The sequence below is a fragment of the Oryctolagus cuniculus genome, chromosome 4 (assembly GCF_051225735.1).
Source record: "Oryctolagus cuniculus isolate XC-2025 breed Fujian yellow rabbit chromosome 4, ASM5122573v1, whole genome shotgun sequence".
Taxonomy (NCBI): Eukaryota; Metazoa; Chordata; class Mammalia; order Lagomorpha; family Leporidae; genus Oryctolagus; species Oryctolagus cuniculus.
Window position 1 is genome coordinate 145,529,400 of NC_142870.1, and position 20,596 is coordinate 145,549,995.

Consider the following 20,596-nt stretch of genomic DNA (forward strand, 5'->3'; position numbering starts at 1 on the left):
CTATCACCAAGGTAGGAGTTTATTTTACCAATGAAGTTCTGAGATTCTTAGCAGAAAAAGCAAAAAATATTCCATGAAGACTTTCAGGGCTCTCAAGTCTACTCCTAATTAAAAACCAAATCATCTCTCAAGGTCCATGAGTATAATAGTGCATCAAATGCTATACAAAGTATGTAGGATAGACTGCTGATCAGCTAAATTTATTTAAAATTCATCATGAACATAAAGCATCCCTCAAATGTTCTTTTTTCTTAAATTGTCCTAATGCCATCCCTAAAGTTTGAACAATGGTCCCATTTAAAGCAATAGTCAAGGAAACAACAGCACAGAGGGAAATAAATGATGCCCTTAGGAACTTGGAAAACAGTGGGATAACTTAAGAGTCTGTGACCTCAGGAAGTTATTTAATGTTTTATAATTTCAGTAATAAGACAGAAATTATAGTACCTACTTCTTATAAGGTTGTCATAAGGATTAAAGGGAATTATAGGATATAACCTAGGTTAAAGGTTAAGAACAGTGTTGGCTCCTTATATTAATAAAAAAATAAATTATTAAAAAAAAGAGAACGGCACTGGCCCACATCTGTGCTCATGTAAGAAAATGAGTGACAAGGCCAAAGGGTGGAGCTCTCAAAAGATTAAGCATAATTTGGCATGTTCCTTCAGATTCAACAATGAATAACCATTTACATATATAAAGCAATTAAAAGTTTACAAATCACCTTTAACAAACTGATAAAACTATTTTAGAAAACATTTCTCTGTGCTAATGTTAAATCTGAAAATATTAGTACCTAATCCCATGAGTCAATATCAGTTGAAAGTGTTCATAAAAATTCTAAAATGAGGCTTGGAATTCTTTAGGTGCTTTATCTTTATTTATATTAGCGCCATTTCCTATTAGTCCATGCAGAAAGAGATTTGTGATATTAGAAGCAGACAATTATCGAAACTGTTTTTTTAGTTTCCCCAGAATGTTTTCTGTGGTGTGACATCCGGGGCTGTTGTGGATAATTTCAGGCCCGTTATGAAGATAGGATTAAGACCACTGGTGGCAGCAGGGATGAAACATGATAGTCTCATGAATACACATTAGTGGAGGAGGTGTACAGAACTTTTACTGCTAATTCTATGCCTTTGCTTGAAATAAATAACATTCAGAACAAAGGCTGCCTATCTGTGGAAGCTTCTGTTTGAGTGGGAAACATTTGATTGTGTAATATTCTACTCTGCTTTTCTTAGTGTGATTCTTAACATGGGACAATTCACCAATAGGCAACTATTTATTAAGTCATTGGTTAATTTAATAAAACTGATACTAATATTTACAAGGAAAATAACATAAAAAGATCACATTTATTTTCAACTTTCAGGTATATTAAAATTACTTTCTGTTGAGTTCAACAGAACACAAATAATTTAAACCTTAATGTAATTAATAAAACTGATCTTTTACAAATATTATTGAATAAAGCCTAGTAATATATATTTTGACACAGTTAACAGCGAATTTGGCATCTGCTTACTTTGAACAAAGCTGTTTCAGTTCCATTTCGAGGGGCATTAAAGTAGAATTAGCTGGGTAAAGCATCTCAATTCTCTATTCCAGTCTCTCTATGAACACAGTCTCACTTCTTTATTCATTCTGGATTTTTAAATAATACTGTAACACTAGTATCAGCACAGTTACCCTTATGTTACTGTGTCATTGGCACATTTCCAATATTTAATAATTTCAGACCTACCAAAAATAATTTAATAAGGTTTACCCCCCAAATTTGAAATTATTCTGGGTCAGAATAAGTATGAAACCATGGTTTCCCGCTGGAATTTGGACATCAGTCAGAATTTCTATACTCCTTGGTTTGTATTATACTCAATGGTGGACAATGGTTCTAAAATTGTAAGCAAGAAAGCAGACATCTTGCAAAGTATTCATCAGAGGTAGAAAAATAACTCAATCTCACAGTTTTTCATGGTCTAAACTGCCACCCTTCATTTTCAACATACATACGTTACAGTACACAAACTGTCTCTATATAAAATATTTCTTCCTTTTAAAAAGGATTGTCAGGATCAATACCCTTTGTAAACATTTATTACAGAGGTACTCCTATGTATGCTAATACAGTCTGTTGATTCAAAGTACAAATAAGGCTTTTAATACAGAAAAGTTTCAGATATTTCTATGAAAAATTCTAGGATTTTCCGCGCTAGACGTCGTAAAATATTTGTTAAGTTGTATTTATTGTCTAAACTGAATTCCTTCTCGACGAGAGAAAAATGTGAGTACTGTACTCCAGGTCCAGAAGGTCTATTTTTAAACCTGTTGGAATCCCTCTGCAAATAGCTTTCTGCAAATAGCTGAATAGAGGACACAGATTAATTCCTTGATCTAATATCAAGATACAAGGGAGCTATAAAATTATTTGAGTTAGTTCACTGGTAGTTTTATTAGTAATAAAACTATTTTAAAAGAAATACCCAAGTTTCAAACCTGTGTCTGCTGAAATGACTTCAGGCGCTTCTTAAACCGTGATGGGAGAACAAAATCGCAGCCCCTTGCCAGGAAAGCTAACTCTCCCCTTAAGTCCGGATCCCTTCGGAGAGAGGTTTCCTTGATCATCATCTTTGAAAAGTCAACGTTTACTCTGCCACTGTCCAGCACACTTCTGAAGACAGATTTCCTCAGTTGTCACTAGTGTAATTTGTCAGGCAGAAGGAAATTCTTCTCTTCTTATCTTCCAAAGAAATTAAATTCAAGCATTGTGCTCTCCCAGCCTCCGGGAACCACAACCCATGCTTGTCCTGACATGCAGCTGGTTCCCAAATATAGCCTGTGGCCTCCAATACCTTCTCATAATTTTCAAGTCTGAAACTCACAGGCTGCAAGGGGCCTGCCGCTCCTGGTAGTTAGCTCTCAGTCAAATTGACCTGCACATGTTGAGAATACAGAGCCTTCTGGGAAAGGAAGCACCCACTACTCTGAGTACCAAAGTTAGAAACATTACAGCTAGACCTAAAAATAGTGACTTCTCAGATAATGCTAACTTCTTAAACTCGGAGTATGTGAGGTGTCAAAGCAGTTTCTCCTTAAGCTAGGAAAGAGAAAACTATGTGGAGCAGTTTTGGCTTTTGTTGCTTAATATTGTCTGAAAAAAAGAACAAGCTGAAGTTCAAATTGAACCTATTTTGAGAAAAGTTTCTTATTTTTTATTTGAAGGGAAGCAAATACCCCAAACCCTCTAGGTCTCTAGTCAAAATATGAAGAAAAATGGAAACTTTCATGCTCAAATGATAGTTTATAAGAATTGTTAGTCTTAGACTAAAAAACATTTTTTTTAAAAGTAGAAGACTATCTTAGTAATCAAATAATTTTTTCAAATGATTATGGATATATTTGAAAATTGTCAAAATGGTTGGTTAAGGAAGTAGAACAACTAGGTATCACAAAAAAAGTTTTATATAGTGAATGAAATGTGGCTAAAACAAAAGTTCCAAAGATGATCAAATAGCAATGACACAGTACATCCTGAATTTATGGGATACTTTTCCTTTGAGAATCTATACAGAATTCATCTCAGATTTTTAAAATAGTTTATTATCAGATATTAAATATTTGCCTCCTATAGTTACAAGTGAGTCAAGCATTCTATCATACTTCTTTATATTTCAGTATTTTCAGTCACATCAATCAGTACTTATTTTCTGGTTCTAGAAAACGTAAACCAAATATCATTATAAAAATGACTGAGTTTAATTTAGTGGGAATTATAATCTTTGGTTTTCCACTGTTTCTAACAAGGCAGCTTTTTTTTTTTTTTTTAAGATTTATTTATTTATTGGAAAGGCAGAGTTACAGAAAGAGGAAGAGAGAGAGAGAAATCTTCCATCTGCTGTTTCACTGCTCAGATGACTGCAACTCCAGGGCTGGGCCAGGCTGAAGCCAGAAGCCCGGAGCTTCTTCTGTGTCCCTTATGTGGGTGCAGGGGCCCAAGCAGTTGGGCCATCTTCTACTTCTTTCCCAGGTACATTAGCAGAGAGCTGGATCAGAAGTGGAGCAGCTGGCTCTCAAACTGGCACCCATATGGGATGCTGGCACAGCAGGCAGAGGCTTAACCTACTACCCTACAACCCTGGCCCCCACTGATTTCTTTTCAAGACAATTTGATGTCTGCTCTTTGTAATGTAGATAGCGAGTCTGTAACATCTAAACCTATAAGCTGTGGCTCATACAAAATCTAACTTGAAAGTTTTCAACATGTACTATGGGTTGGAGCAGGATTACAACTGAAAACCACTGGTCTGATGCTTCAACTGGGACCTGTCCTTATCTTCTCTCACTGATTTACTGGCTAACTCCTGGGCTATGCAACTTCTCCCTATTTTTTCCTTAAACTCTACCTAGAATACTCTTCCTCCCTCATTATTTACTTCCAAATCAGAATGCCAAAAGAGTAGATTATGAATGCAAGTAGATCTTTAGAGTCATAATTTAATGCTTATTCAATTCAACTACATCATAAATTGTATTCCCCCTCCTCTTCTCAACACAAACCTGTGGCTTCACAGGGATGAATTTTTCATCCCTTTTCCTCAAATTATGCACACTCTCTAATCAATCATCTGTCAAAATCCAATGCAAGTTTTATCTATTTCCTGAAGGCCTCCCTGATTACTTTAGTTCTCTTATGGCACTTCTGTGTGTGTGTGTGTGTGTGTGCGCACACGCGCACGCTCATAGTACTTGATGAAATACTGGAGAATTTCTCCCAAAAGACTTCCATTTAATTTATTCCCTGGATCTGCCAGTGCTCTGTAACCCATGCCCATGACACACCGACTCCTGGCTACCAGTCTGCTCTGTTGTGCTCTCTGTGTATTACTTCAGCAGTTGATCTGTATGCTTACAGTATGTCTCTCTGCAATCTGTTCACGTTGGATGTACTTTTTATAGTAATTATTCAATTCAATCATATATTATACAAACTAATGAAATAGTAATATAAACTTATTTTAAAATAAAAAAATCCCTAAGTTTTATAAAAAAGACTCAGTGAATTACTAAAAACACTTTCCTATGAAATTCAGTATATGTGAGTAAAAGAATAATCACTAAAATTTAGAAGGTACCTACATTCAAATTGCTTCACTACTGACTTCAGTTTCTTGCTCACTTTATTTTTTTTTTAAATTTATTTATTTGAAAGGCAGAGAGTGGGGGGGGGGGGAGATCTTCTATCCACTGGTTCACTCCTCAAACACCTGCAACAGCCAGGGGTAGGCCAGGCTGAAACCAGGAGTCTGGGACTCCATCTGGGTTTCCCACATGGGTGGCAGGGGCCCAACTACATCAGTATAACCTCCTGCCTCCTAAGTACACATTAGCAGGAAACTAGATCAGAAATGGAGCCAAGATTTAAACTCCAGAATTCAGATATGGGATGTGAGCTGTCCCAAGTGATAACTTAACCACTGTGCCAAACCATCCCCTCACCACTTTTAATTAAAACTGGAAATCAGTCAATAAATGTATTGAGTGTGATTTATTGGAGAGGTCATAGAACTCTAATTATGAGACTCATTCTCAAAGAAAGGCTTTCACCATATCCCAAACAGTCTTATAGGTATAATTTACGATTCCCTATTGATTAATTGTTAAACCCAATCATTTCAGGAGGAAGAACTTCTACTGTAATATTTTACTATCTCATAATTATTTTCAAAGTGTCTAAATTCTAATTTTGGGGTGAACATTAACCTGAAGATTATATCCATAATAAAACAGAAGATGAAGTTTAGAACTGGATCACTTGGTCCTTGTATCTACCCCGGTTCAAAATGCCTATATTTCTTGATAGCCAACATTCTCTTAGATCTACAGGTGGGCTCAGCACACTAAAATCTCAGCACAAGCTTTTCTTGTAGTTTTAGAGTTTTCCCTGGAAAATCAGCTTAGTCTGCTCATCATAGCCACTCTGCTTCCTGCCATAACACTGCCTTCTCTGGGCATAAAGAGAATCACTGTCCTACTTCCCTCTCTCTTTTTTAAAGATTTATTTATTTGGAAAGCAGAGAAAGAAAGGGAGACAATGAGGAAGAGGGAGGGAGGGAAAGAGAGAGAACAATCAAGCCATCATCTGCTGCCTTCCCAGGCACATGAGCAGGAAGTCTAACTGGAAGTGGAGGAACCAAAACTCAAACAGGCACTGTGATATGGGATGCAAGTGGTGGCTTAACCCACTGTCCCACAATGCCAGCCCCTTGCCCTTCTTGTATTATGTCACGTAAGGGGTTGGTGCTTGCCACACTTAGCGAAGGTTCAGCAAGCAAATTTTAGGAACATTCACATTGGCCACAGTTGGCACAGAAAGCCAAGTGTCTAAACTCTTGTGGAGAAGGTCAACTTTACAGCTATTCAGTTACTCAATAAATAATTAGTTTTTAAAAATATTTATTCATTTATTTGAAAGACAGAGTTATATAGAGAGGGGGAGATACAAAAAGAGATCTTCTATCTGCTGGTTCACTCCAATGACTGAGGCAGGGCCAGGCAGAAGCCAGGAGCCTTTCCCAGGTCTCCCACATGTGTGCAGGGGCCCAAGCACCTGGGCCATCCTCCGCTGCTTTCCTAGGCACATTAACAGGGAGCTGGATTGGAAGTGGAACAACTGGGACACGAACTGGATTGGAAGTGGAACAACTGGGACACGAACTGTTGCCCACGGGGGATGCCAGCATCGCAAGCAGTGGCTTTACCTGCTATGCTACAATGCTAGCCCCTCAATAAACAGTTTTATGATCATTTATTATGTGCCAGATTCTTTTCTGGGTGTGAAGATAGAGAAATGATAAAGAAATGGCTTCTTTTTTTTCCTCATTGCCCCTCCTAGGATAATGTTGGTTGGGAGAAAAAAACCAAGAATTACTTTGATTTCATTTACTTTCTGTAAGTCTCTGAAGTTTCAAAGTTGGAACTGTGGTTATAGGTTATATATGGTTGCTCCACTTCCAGTTCAGCTTCCTGCTCATGTGCCTAGGAAGGCAGCGTGGTTATGTTCTGTTGGAACACTCATAAACAAGAAAGCATTTACAAACCATGTCTTTTGAGGTGAAGTAAGTTCTAAGTTTTCATTTATCAATCTATCTTCCAACAAATTCAGAGGACTTCTAAAAGGCTTAGAAAGAATCTGTAGCAATGAATCACTGACAGAGGAAGACTAGGATGAGGCTGGTTTTTATTGCTTTTTACTTATTTATTTGTATTTGTATGAAAGTATATCTGTGTGGTCCTATAAAGGATCTAAGAAAAAGAATTAGTTTCAAGTAGTATAGGACAACTGAAGCAGAGCACTAAAGAACAGTTTTTAGAGAGAATCTCTTCTTTACTGGAAAACATTAAACATAGGTGTCTTTCACCACAGATGAAAACATTTCTATAATCTACTTTCTGCCTGGGTCACAAGTGAGATTACAATCCATGGGCTGAATGTTCTAAGAGCAAAGCTGTTTCTGGGTGAGAAGTTGACCTTGGAGGGACCAACCAGAGTAAGGAAGGAGAGAGAATCATAAAATCATGATTTATAAACTCAGTTTAAGGATGTCAAAATACATAAATCTTAAAAAAAAAAAGCGGGGGACAGCATTGTGGTATTACGGATGTCTTTCTTCTATACACTCGGATCTTTTCACCCATTCTCTGCAGCATATATAAAAGCCACCTGATAAGATAGTTGGCCACCAGGAGGCGCTTCCTGCACAGCCACCTCATCTGTTCTGGGCATGCAGGTCATTCATGAACACAACCTGTCAGGAGAGGCAGGTGATTCTACCTGAGTTATGCGCTCAATCGGAGCCTTCAGGACAACAATGGTGAGAGCTTTATTAGAAGACGCAAGAAACCCGTGCTCTCTGTTGTGGGGGTGACCGGGATACACCCGTTATGACCTTAAGACCCACCTGCCTGAACTGGGGTTCCTTTCCTGCCTTCTCATTCCACGTTATCTTCCTCCAGAATAATCATGCTTGGGTGAGGGAGAGTCTTTCTCAAAAGGAACCAGCTGGGTGGTTCCTGGGAATGGGTTTTACAGTTTCTCTGGCAGGGTTATAGAGACTGGTCTTTCTTCTATGACCATAAAATGGAAGTCTTTCTTCTTCTTCTTCTTTTTTTTTTTTTTTTTAAAGGATATTCTCTAGTATCTCAAGCAAGAAAAGTTGTTACCTTATCACATCCTTAAGGGATGACGTGGGGGCCAGCACTGTGGCACAGTGGGTTAACTTCCCTCTGCATTGTGTCTCCTGGCTGCTTCACTTCAGATCCAGATCCCTGCTACTGTGACTGGGAAAGCAGCAGAGAATGGCCCAAGCGCTGGGGTCCCTGCAACCATATGGAAGACCTGGATGAAGCTCCAGACTTTAGCCTGGCCCAGCCCTGGCTACTGTGGCCATTTGGGGAGTGTACCAGTGAATGGAAGATCTCTGTGTCTCTACCTCCCAATCTGTTACTTTGCCTTTCAAATAAATAAAATACACATTTGTTTTAAAACAAAATTGACAGAACTGAGCCTGTAATTTCAAGGAAGGTGAGACTGAAAAGGAGACTAGAGAGTAAAATTGCATACTAGACCCAACACATTTCATTTTTAAGTAACTTATTCTTTGAGGCTTAGTCTGAAATTCAGGACAGATTTTTTAGAATTTTCTGAATCCTCTTATAATTACCTTCATGTCCCCGTTTGAAAACAAAGACAATATTGAGAAAGTTATTAAGTTCTTTCTGGAAAATACCAGCTCAACTGGATGTTTTAAGAAAAAAAATGGATTGACTATTCAAGATAGAGAAAATAATTTTGAACATTTGCTTAAAGAAATAAATCGCTTATTTTGATTTGTGTGTAAATCCTAAACAGTAATGCATATGTAATGTGTTGTCCCAAAATAAATCTTGCCCTTTCAAAAAAAAACCTACATATTTATTTGAGTGAGCACCATCCACACCCACATTCAGAGAGAGACAGGGAGAGAGATATCCCATCCTCTGCCTCACTCCCCAAATGCCTGCAACAGCCTCAGCTGGGGTAGAAGCTGGGAGCTAGGAAATCAATCTAGGTCTCTGACACGGGTGGCAGGAATCCAATTACCTGATCAACACCACTGCTTCTCAGGGTCTCAACGGGTAGGGAGCTAGAGTCAGGAGCCAGAACCAAGAATCATATTCAGGCACTCCAACGTAGGCTATGAGTGTCTTAACCACTAGACTAAACACCGACTCCTAGCCTTTCCTGTTATATACCAGTATGTAAAGTCACTCACTAGCTTCAATTTGAATGTGATTATGAAGACTGAGACAGTGCCTGAGTTAAGGCACTGCAGGTAAGAAGGCCAATTGGGCTAATTTAGGTATCAAAGCGGAAAAGAAAAATCTGAGTGACAAAAACACACAGCATAGTAAGGGTTTGAAATCAGTTTAGCCACGTGAATGTTAGAACCAAGTCCAGAAAGACAACAAAGTCACTTTGAAGCGATACCAAAGGATACTGCTCAGAAGACATTACAGGAAAGAGATAAATATGTAAGAGGAACTTCCAGTACCTCAGGAAGGTGCTTTTGATTAACAAAAGGAAGCTGGCTTTTTGAAAAAACTTAAAACTGCTAAGTTAAAAGCATTTCTTGGTATACATGAAAACTTACACATAAATGTTCACAGCTTTTATTAATAGCCAAAAAGTAAAGACAAAAACTCTACATAATGCTAACCACCATGAGAGGATGAACAACATGTGGTATTCCAAACAGTGGAACCTCATTTAACCATAAAACACAACAAAGTACTGGTGCATGCTATTTCATGATGAACCATGGAAGCACCATGCCATGTGAAAAAGCCTGCCACAAAAGGCCATCCATTGTATGATCCCATCTACATGAAATGCTCCAAATAGGCAGCAAATCCATCATGGTTGCCAAGAGCAGAAGAATGGGGAGTGACCACTAATGAATATGGGTTTCTTTCCAGAGTGACGAAAATGTTCTAGAATTAGATAGTGCTGATGATTCTACAACATTGTGACTACTAAAAACTAGGGGCAAATTTTATACCAGGTGAACTGTATCTCAATAAAAAAGGCTTCTTATCAGTGGCTCTAATTGGCTGAGTAGTATTACATTTTTAAAGGTAATAATTTGGAATCATATTTTGATTAAAATATTACTGTGAAAGTGGTTTTAAGAGAAGAAATTGATTATATGCTAATTGGTTGATTACTCTTAATTCTAAAATTCAATATCCCTCTCGTTAATGCTTTGTCCTGGTGTCTTCATTAACTGTTTTTTCTGCATAAGTATCTTCGACAAGTTCATGGAAAATGTGTATTATGAAACTATGCATGGATTGCAAAAGTTTTTCCACCAAAATTATCTTATCCTTTAATTCCATATTTACATTTTGAAGCTCCCTCAAATTACTGTTATTTTACACTTAAAACATGTTTTATTATTTTTATTTAGTGGGAGAGAGATTTCCTCATCCCTTGGACCACTCCCCAACTGTCAGCGATAGTTGGCGCTGGGTTAGGGCCAAAGTCAGGAGTTGGAAACATAATCCAAGTCTTCCAAATAGGTGGCAGGAACCCAACCACCTGGGCCATCACTCTTGCTAACCAGACTAATGTGGTGGGAAGCTGGAGGCATTCTGATGTAGGGGCCTCAACCACTAGGTTACATGCCTGCTCCCTCCTATTTTACTCTTAAATAATGGAACACTGGGATGGGGGAAGGAGGCCACGTAATGGTGGTTATCTATGGTTCTTTTGTTCTCAGTCTAATTCTCCAGCATTACCTTCACTGGCTGTGGCAAAATGGAAAGGCACATGTGTGATAGAGATCAAATAAGCATTTTTGTGTCTTGTTTTGATTATTTTAATAATAAGAACACATTCCATGGCTCTCAACAGGATAAATCTACAAATCTAATACTTTTGTCTTTCAGTGTTTTTTTTTTTTTTTTTTTTTTTTTGACAGGCAGAGTAGACAGTGAGAGAGAGAGACAGAGAGAAAGGTCTTCCTTTGCCATTGGTTCACCCTCCAATAGCCGCCATGGCCGGCGCACTGTGGCCGGCGCACTGCGCTGATCCGATGGCAGGAGCCAGGTGCTTCTCCTGGTTTCCCATGGGGTGCAGGGCCCAAGTACTGGGGCCATCCTCCACTGCACTCCCTGGCCACAGCAGAGAGCTGGCCTGGAAGAGGGGTAACAGGGACAGAATCCAGCGCCCCGACCGGGACTAGAACCCGGTGTGCCGGCGCCGCAAGGTGGAGGATTAGCCTAGTGAGCCGCGGCGCCGGCTTCAGTGTTTCTAATACTTAAGAGTATCTATTCTTCTAGGATTTATGGCAGTGAGAGATATTTAAGAGCTTAAAATTTTTGGGTCCCTAGAATTTCTAGTTTTCAAAGCTTTCTCAGTCTGCTTTTCTTCTCCCCTCCCTCCTTTAGGAATTATTTCAATAAGAGATTGTTCATTTATAGAGTGTAAGAATTCAGTCTGGTCTATAAATGCTAGATAGTGAAAGTTAGAAGGAATGGTGGGTCTTCATTTCATTGACATTGCTCAGTTAAATGAGTATTTGGGGGCCAGCACTGTGGCGTAGCGGGTGAGGCTGCCGCCTGCAGTGTTGGCATCCCATGTGGGCATTGGTTCTAGTCCCGGCTGCTCTACTTCCGATCCAACTCTCTGCTATGGCCTGGGAAAGCAGTAGAAGGTGGCCCGAGTGCTTGGGCCCCTGCACTCATGTGGGACACCTGGAGGAAGCTCCTGGTTCCTGGCTTCAGATCGGTGCAGCTCCAGCTGTTTCGGCTAGTTGAGGAGTGAACCAGGTGATAGAAGATCTCTCTCTCTGCCTCTCTTCTTCTCTCTCTGTAACTCTGACTTTCAAATAAATAAATAAAATAAATCTTTAAAAAAAAATTAGTGTTTGGTGGCGGCTGGTACTGTAAAATACCATGCCTCAGTGCCTTCCATGGTAGAGTGAGTATATTATTTCTCAATAATTTTGGGTGACAGCTGAATTCACAAATGTAAAAACAAGACTTAAAGGGATAGTCAAGGATCCTGGTGACAGTGAGCATAATTTGTTGTAAACTCAACAGCTGATGGAGCTATCCCTGTTGGATGACTCCTGGGCTAAGCATTTCAACTACATTTGCAAAGGGAGATCATGAGAGGGGATGACAGAAGCAGCCCTCAGATCTAGTCTAGTACCGCAGAGGAAATGGAGGACTCCAATGCAAAGGTCTGTATCAGACTCTTAGTTCTTATGAAGTGGGGAGTCTGTAATGTACAGTGTAATTGAGCTGGTGAAGTGATCAGTTTACACAGGTTGTTTTATCCAACTTCTGAAGATGGTCATATTAGAAAAAGCATATTAGGGGCTCAGGCTGACTATAAGACTGGCATCTCTTTTTCTTTTTCTTTTCTTTTTTTTTTTTGACAGGAAGAGTGGACAGTGAGAAAGAGAGAGAGAGAGAAAGGTCTTCCTTTGCCATTGGTTCACCCTCCAATGGCCGCCACGGCCGGCGCGCTGCGGCTGGCGCACCACGCTGATCCGATGGCAGGAGCCAGGTACTTCTCCTGGTCTCCCATGGGGTGCAGGGCCCAAGCACTTGGGCCATCCTCCACTGCACTCCCTGGCCACAGCAGAGAGCTGGCCTGGAAGAGGGGCAACCGGGACAGAATCCGGCGCCCCGACCGGGACTAGAACCTGGTGTGCCGGAGACTGGCATCTCTTAAGAGTATGTTTTGAAAAATTACCTTTATTGTTTTTTGTTATAAAATGTTGGTTATAAGAAAGCATTTAAGCATTACAGAAATATACAAGTAAACACCTCTGTAAAAGTGACAATTATTAACATCTTCATGTATGTACTGAGCACCCACTAAGAGCCTGCTACCTACCAGTCTAGGTTCTGGGCTGTAGCAGTGAACTAAACGTAAATAATGAGTTAACTATAAACAATCCTTACAATATCACTAAAATAAGTCTGGCTGAAGTTGGTGCTTGGAAACATGTTCAAGATAGTCCTATTCTTTAATCTTAAAATTAATAAAGCAGAAGGAGTTTAGCTTAGTAGTTGAGATGCCCATGCCCCACACTGAAGTGCCCGGCTAAGATTTTTGGCTTGGGCTCCTGACTCCAGTTTCCTACTAATGTAGACCCTGGGAAACAGTGGCAATGGTTCAAGCAATTGTGCTCCTGACACCCATACAGTAGACTTTGAATTTCTGGCTCCTGGCTTAGATTTGGTCCAGCCTGGGCCATTGCAGATATTTCGTGGGAGCTTGGTCTCTCCCTCAAATAAAAATTTTTTTTAAGAATAGACATGTTCTTTATTATTTAAGAATATTAATATTTTAATATGTATTTTTACTATTCGAGACATGCTTTCTCCTTAATTAGCTGAAATTTTATTGTTTTGCTAGACTTAATGGTTTATTTATTATTACTTTTAAAGATTTATTTATCTGAAAGGCAGAGTTACAGAGAGGCAGAGAGAGAGAATCTTCCATCTGCTGGTTCACTCCCCAGATGGCCACAGCGGCTGGAGTTGCGCCGATCCAAAGCCAGGAGCCAGGAGCTTCTTCCGGGTCTCCCACATGGGTGCAAGGGCCCCAGGACTTGGACCATTCTCTGCTGCTTTCCTAGGTGCGTTAGCAGGGAGCTGGATCGGAAGTGGAGCAGCTGGGACTCAAACCAGCACCCACATGGTGCCCCACTGCAGGCCGAGGCTTTAACCCACTGAGCCAGCACTGCCCCCCTCTCCCATTTACTTTAAATCCTTTATGCTTCATTGAAGAATCCTTCCCAAACCTTCTGTTCTTTCAATTGAGGCAAGTGGACATAGACAATTTTTTCCTGGCTTTGTATTTACTAAAATTAAAAGTAAAAACAAATAATTATTAAAGGAGGTTAGGGTTTATTATTTTAACCTGTGAATAACCATGAACACACTGTTGCCCCACAAGGCTAAAAACAGACCAAAAATAAATAATACCATCTGTTGCTGGTAACAAAACATAGAATTAAATTATCATTTGTTATGCAAATTACCAAATCAGTACAGTTTCTCAATGCTTTATTTTTTCAATTATTCGATTATTCTCCACATCAAAACATGCTCGTGATAATTCACTCATCTGCATTTAGGAAACCCGTGGGACGTCAGCCGTACTGCCCTTTCCCTCCTGCATAAGCTGTTCTCTTTTTCGTGTTCAACCCACTTTTAGCTATTCTAGAACCTATAGGATCATCTTCTGTCACATGGAAACTCTGTGAAAAAATACTTGCTAGCTAATGATAGAGATAACACAATGAGAAACTTCCTGTCCAAAGGAAGGAAAAAGAGTTTAATACAGGGATGAAAAAGAAACTGGTTTAAATGGGAAAGTCAGAGATAAATTGGGACTAAGGAGGACAGGAAAGAAAAGCTATGGTCAGAATCTACCATGAAGAATTTAGAAACTCTGTATTTACTTACCTGTATCCATTGGTAGACTGAGTATCATCAGCCATTGGTAGTTTCTGCTTTTGATATTTAATGTTCCCAAGATTTACGGTATGTTTAAAAAAAACAACACACTGAACCTTAACAAAAGTCTGCTTTGCTAATCTGTGAAGTAATATGTAGACCAGGAATCAGCAATTTTTTTTTTTTTTTGTATATGGCCAGATATTTTAGGCTTCAGAGGCTCTGTTGTAATACTCAACTTTGCAAGCAGAGTAAAATACCAGCCATAGACCCAATGTAAATGAAGAGATGTGGGGGCTGGTGCTGTGGCATAGCTGGTAAAGCCAGTGCCTGTGGCACTGGCATCCCACATGGGCACCAGTTCGAATCCAGGTGCTCCACTTCTAATCCGGCTCCCTGTTGATGTGCTTGGAAAGGAAGTGGAGAATGGCCCAAGTGTTTGGGTCCCTGCATCCATGTGGGAGGCCCAGATGAGGTTCCTAGCTCTTGGCTTTGGAGCAGCTCAGCTCTGGCAGTTGAGGCCATTTGGGGGGTAAACCAGAGGATGGAAGATCTCTGTCTCTCCCTCTCTCAACCCTACCTTTCAAATAAACAAATCTTTAAAAAAAAAAAAAAAAAAGAAGAAGAAGAGTTGTGGATTAAACCATGAATGCAGGCAACAGACTGGATTTGGCCATGGACCCTAGATTACTGATACCTAACCTAGACGAATATCCTCCTAGTATTTTCTATGCAGTTCCCTCTTCTAACACAGATTTGAATTTCATTTGTAATTGGATGACATGCACTCCTCACTCTTGGAAAATTATTCTGAAGTATTAAAAAATTAATGACATATAATACCATCAGGTCAATCAGTTTTCTTAGGGATAATAATCAATATTATGTACAAATGCTACCTATATGCCTCTTTATGTAAACCTTTTAGTTAAAATGTTTTGAATGCTTGGTAAATTTTCAGCTGTCCAAAAAGAAAAAACAGCCTTTATTTAAAATTTGCTATACTTTAAAATAACCATGCTATGGGCTTCTGCTTAAAAGCTTTTTTTGGCTTCCCACTCGCCTAGAATGAATTGTTCAGCACAGCATACAAAGTTATTAATAAACTGGCCCACTATCAATTTCTCATTATTCTACATTCATTAAGAATAGAAATATGAAAAAATAATATTGTATACAAACATCGTAAGAAATAAACACTGATTTCAGGGTAGCAGTTACTTCTGGAGAAGAGGGAAGGTACGAAGGAGAGGCACCCTAGGGATTTCAACCATATCTGAGATGATTTTTTTAAAATGATGACAGTAGAGGTGGCTATAATGCTGCTCGGGATGCCGGCCCCCCACATCAGAGCGCCTGGGATTCCTGGCTCTACTTCCTATTCCATCCCACTCCTAACATGCAACCTGGAAGTGATAGCTCAAGTCCCCACATGGGAGACCCAGAATGAGCTCTGGGTTCCTGGTTTCAAACTGGTCCATCCCTGGCTATTGTAGGAATTTGGGTAGTAAGTGAGCAGGTAAGAGACCTCTGTTTATTTCTATACCTCTGCATTTCAAATAAAAATAATTTTTAAAGGTTCTAAATTTAGGGGCAGGAATTGTGAATTATGGGGCAGCAAGTTAAGCCACTGCTTGTGCTGCTGGTGTCCTGTATCACAGCAATGGTTCAGGTCCTGGCTGCTTCACTTCTGATCCAGCTCCCTGTTAATGCCCCTGGAAAAGCCCTGGCCACCCACATGGGAGACCTGAATGGAGTTCCAGACTCCTGGCTTTTGCCTGACCCAGCTGTTCTAGCCATTTGGGAAGTGAACCAGCAGATGGAAGATGTCTTTCTCTGTCTCCCCTTCTCTCTCTTCACTCTTTTTTTTTTTTTTTTAAAGATTTATTTATTTATTTGAAAAAGTTACAGAGAGGCAGAGGCAAAGAGAGAGAGAGAGAGGGAGGGAGGGATCTTTCATCCACTGGTTCACTCCCCAAATGGCTGCAATGGCCAGAGCTGGGCTGATACGAAACCAGGAGCCAGGAGCGTCCCCTGGGTCTCCCATGTGGGTGCAGGGACCCAAGGACTTGGGCCATCTTCTATTGCTTTCCCAGCCCATAAGCAGAGAGCTGGATCAGAAGTGGAGCAGCCAGGACTTGAACCTGCACCTATATGAGATGCTGGCGCTACAGGCAGTGGTTTTACCTGCTATGCCACAGAGCTGGCCCCATCACTCTGCCTTTAAAATAAATAAATCTTTTTTTAAAAAAGTTCTAAATGATTGTGATAATGGAAATATTAAATAAATCAGGCAGACCTAAAGCAAATATGGCAAAACATTAAGATTTGACAAAGCTAAGAGGTTAATGACAAGAGTGCTTATGATTTACTGCATTTTTCTGCTTTCCTAAAACAGGAATTGGAAAACTATTTTTTTAGTATATCTTGGAACTAAAAGTGGTTTATATTTTTAAGAATTTTTTTAAAGATTTATTTATTTATTGGAAAGACAGAGTTAGAGAGAGGTAGAGACAGAGAGAGAGGTCTTCCATCCACTGGCTTACTCCCCAGATGGCCACAATGGCTGGAGCTGTGCCAATCTGAAGCCAGGAGCCGGGAGCTTTCTCCAGGTCTCCCAAGAGGGTGCAGGCACCAAGGACTTGGGCCATCTTCTACTGCTATCCCTGCTCACAGCAGAGAGCTGGATCGGAAGTGGAGCAGCGCCAGGATTAGAACCAGTGCGTATATGAGATACCGGTGCTATAGGCCAGGGCTTTAACCAGTTGCGTCACTGCGCCGGCCCCCGGTTTACATTTTTTAAAAGTTTTTTTTTTTTTTTTTTTTTTTTTTAAAGACAAAGACTATGTGACAGAGATCTTGCAACCCACAAAACCTATAATATTTCTTGCCTGTCCCTTTACAGGAAAAGTTTGCCAATTCTGACATAAAAAATCTGGTGAAAAGAAAAAAAAGAGAGGCAACTGAGTTAATGGATAATGGTCTGTCTGCTTGCATTAAGCATCTTCTTGAATTAAACACTTCACATTTCTTTTTTTTTTTAAAGACATTTATTTATTTTTTATTTGAAAGACAGAGTTACAGAGAGAGGGAGAGAGAGAGAGAGAGACAGAGAGAAAGATCTTCCATCTGCTGGTTCACTCCCCAGATGGCCTCAACGGCTGGGCCAGGCCAAAGCCAGGCCAAAGCCAGAAGCCACAAGCTTCTTAGATTTACCATGTGGGTGCAGGGGCCCAAGCACTTGGGCCATCCGCTGCTGCTTTCCAAGATACAGTAATAAGGAGCTGGATCAGAAGTGGAGCAGCTAGCACTTGAACTGGGATGCAGGCTGCAGCTTAACCCCTTATGCACAAAGCAGGCCCCCAAGCTACCTGCCTTTGTAAATTGGCTTTTCATTAATTATTTTTCCTCTTTAACAAGAAGAAATATCACAGGTTTTTATTCTGTTTGGTGATACTGGGACTTACAAGAATGGTGTGAGACCATATTTTAATGAGATCTTAGTGTCCATACTTGTCAGAAAGCCAGGAAGCTCATTTCTAGCCTGGGTGGTGCTTACACTGGAGGTGTCGCCGCGTGCTCGATCCCAAAGGCTGGGACGAAGGGGAGTGCTGCTTGCCATGTGTTCTTGGCCTCAGGTTCGCATTCTCTACTTTCTGCAGCCCATGTGCTTTTTAGAATAATTTGTCTCATTTTTTTCAGAGGAGATAATGGAGGAAGAAAGTTGAGCAAAATTCAAAATACAGTATCATATGGTAAGAGCTTCTGCTTGGGGCCAGCACTGTGGCGCAGCAGGTTAACGCCTTGGCCTGCAGTGCCGGCACCCCATATGGGCACTGGTTCTAGTTCAGGCTGTTCCACTTCCAGTCCAGCTCTCTGCTATGGCCTGGGAAAGCAGTGGAAGATGGCCCAAGTCCTTGGGCCCCTGCACCCATGTGGGAGACCTGGAGGAAGCCCCTGGCTCCTGGTTTCGGATTGGCGTAGCTCCGGCTGTTGCGGCCAACTGGGGAGTGAACCAGTGGATGGAAGACCTCTCTCTTCTCTGCCTCTCCTTCTCTCACTGTGTAACTCTGACTTTCAAATAAATAAATAAATCTTTAAAAAAAAGGAGTTTTTGGCTTAGTGATTATAAGATGTTGGAATAGTTCATTGGAGAAGACTTTTTTTTAATGGGTAGCCAGGTTATTGTGAGAAAATAGAAAAAAATCTGAAGTATTACATGTCTTAGCTCACAATAACTGGCAGCTCTTAGGATATTAATATCATTTTGAGGTAGTTATTATGTTGCTTCTTTCTTTTTAAAATATGAAGTACATCAGTATGACTTAAATACATGAAATAATTTTTTTCACTTTTGTAATTAATTCCTATAGTTTCTCCCCAGTGTTGGCTCAGTTAATTGAAGAGATCAACATTATGAATCAACACAGAGATTTCACATAAGTGCTCAGGGAATATCTACAGATATTTTTATTAAAATCCATCTAATAACCTTAAATATGAATTGTTTTAAACTTTTACACCACTGGTACTAAAAATGTGCACACAACAGAAGACACAAAACATGTCAGGTAAGAATTATTCATTTGATCACAATAAACATTTTTCCCTCTGCTCAAATGAAAAACTTAATGAGAAGACTAAAAATAACATGTAACTTTATTTATTTATTTTTAGCTCAGATTCATAACTGCCATCTCCAGTATATAATTGGCTTAAATTATTATTATTTTTTTTTTTACTTTATTTAAAAGGCAGTGGGGTAGAAAAGAGGAAGAGAGAGAGATCTCTCATCTGATGCTGGTTGACTTCCAAAATGCCCACGACAGCTGGGGCTGGGCCAGGCCAAGGCAGCAGCCAGAAACTCAATCTGCATCTCCCATGTGGATGATAGGGACCCAACTACTTGAGCCATTACCTCTTGTCTCCTAGGGTGGGCATTGGAAGCAGGGCTGAGACTCAAACCCAGGCACTCCAAAATTGGCTGAGGGCACCCCAAACTGTTTTGACCACTATGCCAAACTTATATAAAAAGGCATAAAAAAATGACAAAATACTTACGGGTCCAATACCCAGATTATAAAATAAAACAGTACTAATACTATTGAGGCCCCTGGCACAGTATTTCTCAGTTACATGTCTTTTCCTTCTCCCAGGTTTAACAATTGTTCTGAATACCATATTTGATGTATATGTGTATTTTCTCATAATTTTTGTACAAATATACCTATCTCAAAACCATATGTAGCAATATTTTACAACTTGCTTTTGTTGATTTGCCGTTATGTCTGTGATTCATACATGTTGACAGGTATAGTACATTCATGAGTTAGTGCTCATCAAATATTCTGAGTGCTTCTCTATGTTGCTCAAATTTTATTTTTTATTCATTTTCATTTGATACAAAGACAGAGAGATTCCACCTGACAACTCCCTCCCCAAATGCCTACAACAGCCAAGACTGGGCAAGGCTGAATCCAGGAACCTGGAATCTGGGTATCCCAGGTGGACAGAGGGACCCAAGTACTTGTGCCATCATCTGCTTTCACCCAGGATGTGCACTAGCAGGAAGCTGGATCTGAAGCAGAGGAGCCAGGTTTCTAATCTGATATGGTACGTGGGCATCCCAAGCAGCATCTTTAACCACTGTGCCAAACACCTTGCCCCTGTTACTCAGATTTTAAGTTGGGAGCACTAGATTACGAACAGAAGTTTGTATTGTCTGAGACAAGACAGTTAAAAACACCACCCTTTTCTTTCCCTTCCCCAGTAAACTCAAAATATACTTATGAACATTGAGAATCCATTAGCCAGGCTGGGTCTTTTTCTTTTCTTTTCTTTTTTTTTTTTTAAAGTAGTTAGCGAGGTAGCAAAATTTAATGAGGAGAAATACATCTGATAAACCAGGTGGGCATTCCAGGAAAGAACTGAGCACCCACTCTGCTTTAGACTGGTAATGAAGACAACACAGCTGACAGACCAGGCGAGCGTCTCAGTGAAGGGTTGAGAGCCCCGTCTGCAATCAGGCTGGAGATTTCACGGATGTGAGTGTGCCCCCAGTCTGGGTCCTTGAGCC

At 40.1% G+C, this 20,596-nt stretch overlaps 1 protein-coding gene across 6 annotated transcripts in view; it reads right to left on the minus strand.

Annotated features, from left to right (window-relative positions):
* PPP2R3A (protein phosphatase 2 regulatory subunit B''alpha) overlaps window positions 1–20,596 on the minus strand; it is a 210,699-nt gene that overhangs the window by 100,701 nt on the left and 89,402 nt on the right. Inside the window, exon 1 of one of the 6 annotated variants that reach the window (XM_008266214.5) lies at window positions 2,500–3,032. The exons of the other annotated variants lie outside the window; for them this stretch is intronic. Within the exon in view, the coding sequence (XP_008264436.1) occupies window positions 2,500–2,631 (132 nt within the window). The 5' untranslated portion in view covers window positions 2,632–3,032. Of the gene's footprint in view, window positions 1–2,499; window positions 3,033–20,596 lie in introns of those variants that run through there. 6 annotated transcript variants of the gene reach the window in all.